This window comes from Callithrix jacchus, chromosome 7 (genome assembly GCF_049354715.1).
Source record: "Callithrix jacchus isolate 240 chromosome 7, calJac240_pri, whole genome shotgun sequence".
NCBI classification, from domain to species: Eukaryota; Metazoa; Chordata; class Mammalia; order Primates; family Cebidae; genus Callithrix; species Callithrix jacchus.
In genome coordinates this window covers 79772604-79784920 of record NC_133508.1, presented here as the reverse complement: position 1 = coordinate 79784920, position 12317 = coordinate 79772604, and the positions used below count along the sequence as shown (strand labels likewise).

General features: G+C 44.6%; 2 protein-coding genes across 2 annotated transcripts; one reads left to right on the top strand and one right to left on the bottom strand.

Moving 5' to 3' along the window:
* Positions 1 to 374: 374 nt before the first annotated feature.
* LOC100386068 (olfactory receptor 2D2-like) lies at positions 375 to 10805 on the bottom strand. The gene is made up of 4 exons (XM_078333112.1): positions 10721 to 10805; positions 5168 to 5358; positions 1416 to 1520; positions 375 to 1319 (listed from the first exon to the last, which is right to left on the bottom strand). The coding sequence occupies exons 1-4, from the start codon at positions 10803 to 10805 to the stop codon at positions 375 to 377; spliced, it is 1326 nt and encodes a 441-aa protein (XP_078189238.1).
* A 101-nt stretch (positions 10806 to 10906) lies between these two features.
* On the top strand, positions 10907 to 12317 carry LOC128928344 (olfactory receptor 2A12). The gene has a single exon (XM_054236941.2). The coding sequence runs from the start codon at positions 10907 to 10909 to the stop codon at positions 11849 to 11851; it is 945 nt and encodes a 314-aa protein (XP_054092916.1). The 3' UTR covers positions 11852 to 12317.

The window sequence follows — 12317 nt, the reverse complement described above, 5'->3', positions numbered from 1 at the left end:
TGCCAGGCTCTGTACTAAGCACATTTTACAAATTATTTCATATATTCATTACAACTTTCCTGTAAGAAAGAATCACACACCTCAAAATAGTTAAATGACCTGCAAAAATTCATGTGCCTACTAACTGGTGAAACTCTGTCATCCTGGTCTGTCTGGCACTAAAGTCCAAGATTTTAACCACTGCACTTTACTTTCACAATTTTCTCTGTCTCCGACCTCATCACAGATATCGCAGATGTGCAAGCACCTTGTTCATCTCTCACTTGGGCAAGGGTGAAGAGTCCAGCTCCACTAGGTCTCATGGAAAAGTCCTTGGGGAATTGGTGATTGCAAGTTTGCTTTGTTTGGCTCCCAAGGTCTTTGGCTTTCAAGTCTTACTCTGGGGACCTGCTCCATCCCATCCATTTGAAGAAAGCTTTTCTCACATCTTTGTTCCTTAGACTGTAGATGACAGGATTGAGGAAGGATGTGGCTATGTTATAGAAAAGAGCCATTTTCTTGCCACTGTTTGATAAGGAGCCAGAGCCAGGGCCCATGTACATGATGATACATGGAATGGCGAACATGGTGACGACAGTGATGTGGGAGGCACAGGTGGAAAAGGCTTTGATTTGCCCCTGGGCTGAGCGGATCTTCACGATGGTGGCAAAGATGTTGGCATAGACTGTGACAACCAGGGAGAGTGGTACCACAATGACATTGAAGCCTATAATGAAGTCCACCAGGTCATTGAAGGATGTGTCTGCACAGGCCAGCTTCAGAACTGCAGGAACCTCGCAAAAGTAGTGGTCAATCTCATTAAGCCCACAATAGGGCAGGCGCATAGCAAAGAAAGTATAGCACAGGCTACCCAGCACGCCATAGGCTGCACAGATACCCACCATGAGGAGATACACCCAGGGGCTCATGATGACCTTGTACCTGAGAGGGTGGCAGATGGCCATGTACCTGTCTACGGACATGATGGAGAAAAGCCAAGACTCAGTGACCCCAAAGAGAAGGAAGATGTACATCTGGGCCACACATCTAGCAAAAGAGATGGCCCTCTTCTTGCTGAGAATGTGTGCCAGCATCTGGGGCATAGTGGTGGTGGTGTAGCACACGTCCAGCAGGGAGAGGACACTGATGAAAAAGTACATGGGCGTGTGCAGGTGTAAGTCCTGGTGGATGAGGGTGATGAGGAGGCTGCTGCTCATGAGGATCATCAGGTAAAAGATGAAGAAGAAGGTAAAGAGCAGAGGACTGGTCCTGGGGTTGGCAGTGAAGCCCACTAGAATGAATTCTTTCACGGTGGACTGGTTGAGCTCCTGCGTTGTGATCTGCCTGTTTAGCGTTTTTAGAATATGTCACTGATTGCCTGTGCCAAGTGTGTATAAGGAATTTTCACGTTCATTATTTCATTTACATTTCCTAACAGTATCAGGAAGCTTTGGAATGGCAGATGGAGGTGCCAAGAGCTCTGTTCCAATAGGAGTTTGAGTGATGTTGGGATTTGGTTCAGGATTTGGTGGAGGGCCACACTGATTAAAGGGGTGAGAGCCAGGTCAGGGCGGCATAGAGGCTGTGTTCTATTTTGGCCTGTAGGCATCTATTTTTTCTTTCCCGACACAGCCTTGTTTTCTCTGTACTGTTCATTCACCCCATATTCTATTCTTTTGGGACGTCAGTGGTTCCTAAGCCTTGTGTGAATTAAGATTAGGATCAGAGCTGGGACTGTGGTATTCATCCCTTGCTATCAGTGTTTGCATTAGGGCTAAGGATAATCATGGGCATTACAGTCAGTGCTATGCAGGAAAATGATTAGAGTTAATAGTTAAGATTTAGCTTTTTTGGTGAACGACCTTAAATGTTCTTCATTAATGATGTCATTCATTCAACAATTTTTACCAAAATGATCACTGTAACATTATCTCCTCAAATGAGAAAGTGATTTTTCTAAAATATAGGGGCAGGATATTTTGCAGTAAAAGAAAGATCTTGGATACATTGAGGATAGTCCTATAAACAATGTTCAGAATTACCAAAATAAAAATAATCCCAGTATACTATACGAAGAGGACAAAACTTAAATTAAGAATGCAGAAAGTCTTTAATCCATCTTGAGTTAATTTTTGTATAAGGTGTAAGGAATGGGGCCAGTTTCAGTTTTCTGCATATGGCTAGCCAGTTTTCCCAACACCATTTATTGAATAGGGAATTCTTTTCTCATTGCTTGTTTTTGTCAGGTTTGTCAAAGATCAGATAGTTGTAGATGTGTGGCATTATTTCTGAGGCCTCTGTTCTGTTCCATTGGTCCATATATGTGTTTTGGTACTGGCACCATGCTGCTTTGGTTACTGTAGCCTTTTAGTACAGTTTGAAGTCAGGTAGTATGATGCCTCCAGCTTTGTTCTTTTTGCTTAGGACTGTCTTGGCTCTACTGGCTCTTTTTTGGTTCCATATGAGATTTAAAATGGTTTTTGCCTAATTCTGTTAAGACAGTCAATGGTAGCTTGATGGAGATATCATTGACTGTAAATTACTTTGGGCAGTATGGCCATTTTCATGATATTGATTCATCCTATCCATGACATTGGAAGGTTTTTCCATTTGTTTGTGTCGTCTCTTACTTCCTTGACTTCCTTAAGCAGTGATTTGTAGTTCTCCTTGAAGAGGTCCTTCACATCCCTTGTAAGTTGTATTCCTAATATTTTATTCTCTTCATGGCAATTGTGAATGGGAGTTCAGTCGTGATTTGGCTCTCTATTTGTCTATTATTGGTGCATAGGAATGCTTGTGATTTTTGCACATTGATTTTGTATCCTGAGACTTTGCTGATTAGCAGCTTAAAAAGATTTTGGGCTGGGCTGAGACGATGGGGTTTTCTAAATATACAATCATGTCATCTGCAAACAGAGACAATTTTACTTCCTCTCTTCCCATTTGAATACCATTTGTTTCTTCCTCTTGCCTGATTGCCCTGGCCAGAACTTCCAATACTATGTTGAACAGGAGCGGGGAGAGAGGGCATCCTTGTCTTGTGCTGGTTTTCAAAGGGAATGCTTCCAGCTTTTGCCCATTCAATATGATATTGCCTGTGGGTTTGCCAAAAATTGCTCTTATTATTTTGATATATGTTCCATTGATACCTACTTTCCTGAGAGGTTGTTTTAGCATGAAGGGGTGTTGAATTTTGTTGAAGGCCTCTTCTGCATGTATTGAGACAATCATGTGGTTTTTGTCATTGGTTCCATGTATATGAGGCGTCGAGGTGTGCAGCAAACCACCATGGCACATCTATATCTATGTAACAAACCTGCACATTCTGCACATGTGTCTTAGAACTTAAAGTATAATACAAAAATAAAATAAAATAACCCTTTCACAGCGAAACTCTATATGCAGAAGAATTAATCTACCAATCATTTAAGGAAGACATATCAAAGTCTGCACAAACTCTTCCAGAATATTTAGGTGGAAGGAATAGTTCCTATCTAATTTTGTGAGCATCACCACTCTGATACCAAAAAGAAAACCCAAAAGATATTACAAGAAAAGAAAGCTATAGGTCCATATCCCTCGTGACACAGATGCAAACATTCTTTAGATAATTTTAACAAACTGAGCCCCAGTACACCCTGGCCAAGTGTTAGATGAAGAGAAACTAAGTTGAGGGTCAGAGACGTGTGCTGGAATAGCAGATCTAGGCTTCAGCCTCATCTGGACCATTTCCCAGAAATCTAACCTCAGAGAATGATGATGATGATGATGATGATGATCATGATGATGATTTCTCCATTTCTTGAGCACATATTATGTTCATAGTGTTAATACTTAAATACCTCATTCGCTTAATCCTCAGATCATGTAAAGTTTATATCATTATCCTAATTTTACAGTTTAAGAAACTGAGATTTAGGAAGATTAAGTAACTTGCCTGAGTGACTAGCAGAGATCACATGAAATTTGAACCCAGATCAGGATGCAATGAGTCAAGAACTACTGAATGGCTGACATAGGTCTGCCTGGAATATTAGACATGTACCATCTTTTTAAACTCCCTACTTGCTCACTTATTTATGGATATGCAGCCCCATAAGTAAATATTAAATCTCTGTTTGGACATTAAATCTCTGTTTTAGATCATAAGCATGTCAGATCCAAGAAGCTAATTTTTTAGAAAGGAATGCAATTACCACCACACATGCACTGCTGTCTTCTCCCACTTGCCTGAGATGTGTGTCCTGGACAGGGACCCTCTTCTGGGGATCCAGGTATCAGGCTCCCCTCACCTACTCTCAGTGTTCCAGCTCCCCACTGGTGAAGTACTATGCTTACCCTCAATACCTGCTACCTGTCACTGTCTGGATAGAACCTGTCATTGACTGAGTCCTTTTATTTACCAGAACCTGTGCTCAGCACCATACACATACCTTCTTAATCCTCACAGCATTGTTTTTGGTTCTAAATATGATGAATGAGGCTCAAGAAGGGAAGGTGGTTTGTCCAACGTCATACGGCTGGGAAGTGGTGAGGTCAGCATTCAACTCCCAATCTGCCTTTTTTTCTGTGTCTCGTAATAGAGAATGGCTCTGTGTCTTCCAGAGTTTAAGAACCTAAGTCTAGGGAAGGGAATGATGTATGGAGCAGATAAATAGTTGAGAGAGAAAACATATTAAAGCACACACTATATTGCACAGTATCTACTGCATGTGCCCATGGATAGGTCCATCCATGTCGGGTAGCTACCAGCTCATGTCTTCCTAATGTAGGAGACCATATAATGTCCAAACTTGACACATTTTGAGAGTGAAGGGAAATACTTCAAATAATAACAGGGGTTAATTGACCTATAGCAGGACTGGGTCATAAAAACTAAAATATGAGGTCACCCCACCCAAATCCCATTCTTGACTTCATATTCTAAAGGCACAGTCCCTGCCCTGCTGTCTTTCCACAGCTGGGGCCAGGAACAAACATTTATATGGCCCGGATATATGTGTTACATCTCTGGGGACCTGAGTCCTAAGCAGTCTCGATCCCATGCTCTGAGACACCGTCCAGTTCTGCTAGGCTGCGGGCCTGTCCAACTTTTGTGCTCTAATTATACTCACAGGACTGCCTTGGCCTTTGCCTTGGGGACCGTCCTTCAAGATGATTTGCTCTTGCTGAGACCCATCCCAGTTACCAGGACCCATTCAATTCTGCCCCTCAGTTTCCATCCAGTGGCCCAGGTCCCACTCCTGCAGACAGACACCTTTGACCCAGATTCCTCGTCACTGATCTCTACAAAGGTAAAAGTACTTCCCATTGACTTTAAATCCCCAGTGTCCAAACTGGATTTCACCTTGCCCCTAACTTCACTTTCATCACCACATTCTTCAGAATTTAAATCCCATTATTATCATCAAAAAGAAGAAAGATGACATTGACAAGAATGTGGAGAAGGGGACCCTTGCACACTGTTGATGAGAATATAGATTAGTACAGCCATTACGGAAAACTGCATGAAAGTTCCTCAAAAACTAAAAACAGAGCTACAATATCATCCAGCAATCCCACTACTGGAAAAACATCCAAAGAAAATGAAGTCAGTATGTTGAAGAGATATCTGCATTCCCATGTTCCTTGTGGCATTATTCACATTAGCTAACACACGGAATCAATCTTAGTGACCTTCACTGGATGAAAAAATACAGAAAATGTGGGGAATTTGTATATATACATAATGGAGTACTACTCAGCCTTTAAAAGGAAGTAAATCCTGTTATTTGTAACAACACGGATGAACCTGGAGGACATTATGTTAAGTAAGCCACGCACAGAAAGACAAATACCACGTGATCTCATTTATATGTGAAATCGAAAAAGGTTGAACTCATAGAAGTAGAGAGTAGAAGGTTGGTGGCTAGGGCTGGTTGGGTAAGAGATGAGGAGGGCAGAATGGGGGAGTTGGTCAAAGGATACAAAGTTTTACTTAGACAGGAAGAATAAGTTCAAGAGATCAATTACATGCCATGGTGAGGACAGTTAATAACAAAGTGTCATATATTTGAAAATTGCTAAGAGAGAACTTTTAGTGTTCTCACCACAAAAAAATGTGAGTTAATACATATGTTAATTAGCTCAATTTAACCATTCAACAGTGTATACATATTTCAAAACATCATGTTGTACAACATAAAACATACACTTTTTATTTGTCAGTTAAAAAACAGAAAATCAAACACCACATGTTCTCACTCATAGGTGTGTGTTGAACACTGAGAACACATGGACACAGGGAGGGGAGCATCACACACTGGGATCTGTGAAAGGGAACTAGGGGAGGGACAGCCGGGGGGGTGGGGAGTTGGGGAGGGATAACATGGGGAGAAATGCCAGATATAGGTGATGGAGAGGAAGGCAGCAAACCACATTGCCATGTATGTACCTATGCAACAATCCTGCATGCTCTTCACATGTACTCCAAAACCTGAAACACAGTAATATACATATATATAATTAATTTTTAAAAATTAATGCAAAAAATAATAATTTGAATTTTATCCTTCTTGACTGGGCCATCTGCCACAGTTGATCAATGCCTCCAATTTGTGAGGCAGGTTCTTTTCCAGTAGGCCCTGTCTTGCAGCAGTTAATGAGACCAAGCCAGTCTCTTGCTTTTCTCTCTTGGAATTCTAGAAAGACTCAGGAGAACACTCAGTTGGGGAGAGAGTCCTCCAAGTGGATCAGAGGAAGGCTGCACAGCTGCACTGGCCCTTTGACCATCTGGCTCCTACCCTCAGTCGTGTAATAATTCTACAGCCTGACTATAACCATCATTGCACCCTAGTTGTAGAAACGTTGCCGTAGGATGATTTGGCATCTGACATATCTAAGTTCAAATTTTGGAAATACAGCTTACCTGCTGTGTGCTGTGAGCAGCATCAATTAAGTGTGAACCACTTAATTCTCTTAACCTCTCTGAGCCTTCCGGTCTATCAAATGACATATTGACAGTGTTGTGAGGATTAATAACATTGTGTGTAGTGCCCTGTGTGTCATCTGATATGAGAGGGTGTGAAATAGTAGGTAGTCATTGTTAGAGTAATAGATTCGGTAGCCTTGATAGCACAGCGAGGTGTGTAGACTTGAGTAGACATTTAAGGAAAATAGTCAGTCTCCAATAAATGGTAGTTACAGGGACACTAGTAAGTATTAGTAGCATTGATATAACAATAGTCCTCCTTACAAGTGGTTTCACTAACCTGCAGCCAACCAGGGCCCAAAAATATTAAATGGAAAATTTCAGAAATAAATAATTCATAAGTTTTCTTTTTTTTTGAGACGGAGTTTCACTCTTGTTACCCAGGCTGGAGTGCAATGGCGCGACCTCTGCTCACCACAACCTCTGCCTCCTGAGTTCAGGCAATTCTCCTGCCTCAGCCTCCTGAGTAGCTGGGATTACAGGCACATGCCACCGTGCCCAGCTAATTTTTTTTGCATTTTTAGTAGAGACGGGATTTCACCATGTTGACCAGGATGGTCTCGATCTCTTGACCTCATGATCCACCCCCCCTCGGCCTCCCAAAGTGCTGGGATTACAGGCTTGAGCCACCGCACCCAATTCATAAGTTTTCAATCACACACCACTGTGAGATTTCATTTCAGCAGAAATCTCACGCTGTCCTGCTCTGTCCCACCCAGGACACAAATCATCCTTTGTCCAATGTATCTGCACTGTCTACACTAACTGGCTGTTAGTCACTCAGTAGCCATCTTGGTTACAGATCGACTGTGGTGCTATCGCTGTGCTTATACTCAAGGTCAGTAGCACCTAAAGCTATGCTGTGACGTCTACGTCACTCGCCTCATTTCCTCCCATCACACAGGCACTTTATCATCTCACATCATCACAAGCAGCTGAGTACAGTACAGCAGGATATGTAGAGGGAGACCACATTCATGGAACTTTTTACTACAGTGTATTGTTATGATTATTCTATTATTATTCGGTGCTGTTAATCTCTTACTGTGCCTAATTTAGAAAGTAAACTTCATCATAGGTATGTGTGTGTAGGAAAAAGCCTGGTATATATAGAGTTTTTTGCTATCTGCAGTTTCAGACGTCTGCTGGGGGTCTGGGAACATATCCCCCATGGATGGGGGGACTACTCTATCTGTAGCCAAGCCTTAGTTTTGTCTCTATTGGGTGTGTGGCCTTGGGAAAGATGCCTGAGGGTGTAAAAGGCACAGAAAAATGTTTGGGAGGAAACAAAGCACATCTTATTATGATAGTGCTATCACCGTGTCACACAGGGATGTGGCCACTCAACCACAGGACCCCTCCCTCCTCTAAGTCTCAGTGGGAAACAGTTTCAGTACCCAGAGGAAATTTCAGAAAGAAACCCAGCTCACCAGCTCCAAGCTGGAAATGTCCTGGGAGCACAAAACTTTCTGGCTGTTTATTGCATCCAGCTGAGGGGCTCTGTGCTGCATTTATCACATAGACAGGGAATCCCCAGGCTTTTCAGGGGCTAGAAATCTCTCCAACCCCATTCTGATACAAAGAGGACGCCTGGATCTGCCAGATGCTAAAAACTAATACCATGGAGAGATATAAAAGACATGTGGCCTCTGCCCTCAGCCAGGCGGGGAAGAGAATATGCACATAAAATAAACGAGGCTGGACTGGTCAGGTAAGGATGAGGCAAACCCAAGCTGGACCTGGAAGGGTGAGAGCTGTGGAAGCAGAAAGGATTAAAAAAGGCTTTCCCAGCAGTGGAACAGCTAGAGCAAAACGTGGTGGCACACATGGCAGGCACGAGGAAGCCAGCTAGCATGGAGGATCTGTGGCTCCGAGATGGGGGATCCCAGCTGCCCAGATGAGGATCCCTTTGGATCCTCACAGAGATACATGGAGAGTCACACAGACTTGAAAACTTGTTAGCACCAGACTGGAAAGGGACTTGAGTTCCAGTCTAAGGAGATGTGAGAAGGGCATGGTAGCTGACACAATATCTGCTGGTGGAGGTGATGAAGGGTGGCCCGTAGGAGGCCTCTGCATGAGTCCAGGTCTGGGGTGTGGATTGGGGAGAGGAGGATGTGGGTCCCTCCTCATTCTCAGCGCTCACCATCCTGGTGTCAGTGTTTGCCATCCTTATTGCTGACCAGTCCTTATCTCTTGAAAAGTTTTCCCTCTTAGTATCCAGGACCCTGAGCTGCCCTAGGTCTCCTCGTACCTTCACAAAGATTCCTTATCTGGGACGTTTTTCTCTTTCATCCAATTACTGGTGTTCCTTAAAGCACAGAATATGCATCTGACACTGTCTTCTTTCACCCATTCAGCCTCAGTCAGTTTCTCCAGCTTCCTCACCCCCACTGTCATTCGTGGCTTTCAGCCCTAATGACCATGTTTTCAACCCTGTCCTCTGGAAGCTCAGACGCTTGAGAAAACTACTGTACCTACTCTCTCCTCTCTCCACTCCTCCTTCCACCCAGCTTCCTAGGATCTAAATTGCTTCCATTTGTTAAGCATGTTCTACAAACCTGGTATATTTCATGCAATCTTCACTGTGGAGGAGGTATTACCCCATTTTACACACGAAGAACATGGGAGGCTAAGTGACTTGGGAGTAGATGAGGAGGCTAAATGAGAGGCTGTGCGACTTGGAAATAGGAGAAGAGGCCACTAGACTCCAGAGTGCTGATGGCTGAGACTATGCTCTAGGTGCTTTCCAATGCTCTGGACACATCTCTAGCTCCTACAGTGAATCTCCTGCCAACACAGTCCTGCTCAGCTCAGCCCACCCTTGCTGCTCAGGCACTGATGTGACCATGGGTCTCTAGCCTGGGGTTCCCGGTATCAAAGATCATCAGAGCTGGGTGGACGCTCTGGAATCCAACAGCTTCCTTTTTAAAATGGGGCTCTCAAGCTCAGAGAGGGATGTGGAGTTAGCCAAGATCACGAGGAAAATCAGAGGCAGAGGCAGGACTAGCCCCGAGTTCTTCTGATTTCACTTACAGGCTCATTCACTTACACTAAGCCCTTTTATTTGCCTAGTGATTTATATTTTGCAAAATGTCTTGACATACAGTATCTCTCATAGTTTCCTTGCCATAACCCTGGCCTAGATGTTCCCTCTCTATGTAACAGATGGGGAAACTGATGCCGATGGAGGTGAAGAGACTTGCACATGGTCAAGCAGCTGGGTGAGTGACAACCGTGGACACTCAGGAACAGCTGAGTTGAAAATGTGGTCACAAGGTGGCCGTTGTAAGGATTCAACATAAAATCCCATTTCTATCTAAGTATAAGACACAAAGCCGAGACAGACCTCAGGGAAAATGGGAATAGCAGGCCTGGAACCAGGGTCCCTGTCTCTGGTGCTCAGGGCTGTGAGGTCTCTCCCCCCTGCATCCCAGCACATCTTTTTTCATCTCTGGAGGACTTTCATTTCCTTCTCCTCCATCACCTCAGCCACCCTGTGACCTTAGGTTGCAAGCACACTAGCTCTGGGGTGACAGAACCCTACGCCCCCAAGGTCATAATTAGATTTTCAGCAGAGGCATCTACTCAGTCCAGGCTGGGGCACGTGCGCACCCATGGTAGAACTCAGGAGTGGCTGGGTTACCGGCTACAAACATGGCTACCTAATGCCTTGTTTTCTATGATGTGGGTGGTTCCCAGAGAAGGCTCTGTGGGCAGTTGGGCATCCTGCCCTGCATTACAGCCATGAATCGAGAGCTGATGTGTTACCCAGTGCCACAGCTGCCGTGGCCTTCTTGTCCTTTTCATCCAACTCAATAAAGGTTTGACCTAATCTGTGCAAGCTACTGTGCATGCTGCTGTGTGCAGCTCACCTTCTGTCAATCCCAGCCCTCCTTTGCCAAGGGCAGGGACAGAACAGGGAAGTCTTTGTCTGTCCTTAAAAGGCAGATCACCATGCAGAGCCTCAGCAAGGAAAACCGCAGCTCTGTGTCCGAGTTCATCCTCCTCGGCTTCTCCAGTGAGACACAGGTCGGAATGGCCCTGTTTGCCCTCTTCCTGCTCCTCTACCTCACCACCCTTGTGGGCAACGGACTCATCGTCATGCTTATCTACCTGGACTCACACCTCCACACGCCCATGTACCTTTTTCTCAGCGTCCTCTCTCTGGTGGACATGAGCTATGTCACTACCACTGTGCCCCAGATGTTGGTTAATATGGTGTGTCCGCGGAGGAGCATCTCCTGGGGAGCTTGTGCAGCCCAGATGTTCATCTTCTTGGTCCTGGGCATTGCTGAGTGTGTCCTCTATGCCATTATGGCCTATGACAGGTACGTTGCCATTTGCTTCCCCCTTCGCTATATGCTACTCATGAGCCATTCCATTTGTGTCACGATGATTATAGTTTGTTGGTCCATTAGCATAGCTGGGGCCCTGATCCTCACTGTCTTCACCATGCATCTGCCTTATTGTGGCCCCTACAAGATAAACCACTTCTTCTGTGAGGTCCCTGCTGTCCTGAAGTTGGCCTGTGCAGACACATCTTTTAATGACAGGCTGGACTTCATCTTGGGTTTCATCCTGCTTTTGGTCCCACTCTCCCTCATCCTGGCCTCTTATGTCTTCATCTTTGCCTCTATCTTCAGAATCCGCTCAGCGCAGGGGAGGCTCAAGTCCTTCTCCACGTGTGCTTCCCACGTCACTGTGGTCACCATGTTCTATGGGCCGGCCATCATCATGTACATGAGGCCCGGTTCTTGGTATGACCCAGAGCGGGACAAGAAGCTAGCGCTGTTCTACAATGTGGTCTCTGCCTTCCTCAATCCCATCATCTACAGCCTCAGGAACAAGGATGTAAAGGAGGCCTTTCTGAAAATATTTAGAGTCAGAACGACAGCTTAATGTCTCAAGATGTTTGAGTTGTCCATAGTCACGGGCATACTGGATGCGCTCATTTGGTACCACACAGGTACCTCATCTGACCAACCTGAGTCTTCCTGCAGCTGCGAGCAGCCAGAAGAGGGTGTGGCCAGCCCTAACCTGCAAGTCCTCTATCACTGGTTGGAAAATGTTCAGCTCCCACCACCCAAACACTCAGTTGAGTACTGAAGGCAAAGGATTTCTTTACGACTGTGTCCTTGTGGTTCGTGGCCATTGCTTTTGTGCTTTTCCTGGGTTCTCTCCTTACCTCTGGAAGTTTATGTGAGTTCAGCATGATGGCAGTCACATGTTTAACATGTACACATGCTCTTTCACAGTGTGAAAACGACACAAAGAGTCATTTGGGGTAAAAATTGCATAAAGAGCAGCAGATTATGCAGGGACACAGTCTTGCATTACTGTCTAACAAACACAAGTAATATTTAGC

Coding starts and splice junctions, on each gene's coding strand:
- LOC100386068 (XM_078333112.1), bottom strand. CDS start 10,805: ATGCACAGTAGCTTGCACAGATTAGGTCAAACCTTTATTGAGTTGGAT. Junction 5,359..10,720: donor CACGGCAGCTGTGGCACTGG/GTAACACATCAG, acceptor TAAATTCTGAAG/AATGTGGTGATGAAAGTGAA. Junction 1,521..5,167: donor GCAGAATTGAATGGGTCCTG/GTAACTGGGATG, acceptor CCCTTTAATCAG/TGTGGCCCTCCACCAAATCC.
- LOC128928344 (XM_054236941.2), top strand. CDS start 10,907: ATGCAGAGCCTCAGCAAGGAAAACCGCAGCTCTGTGTCCGAGTTCATC.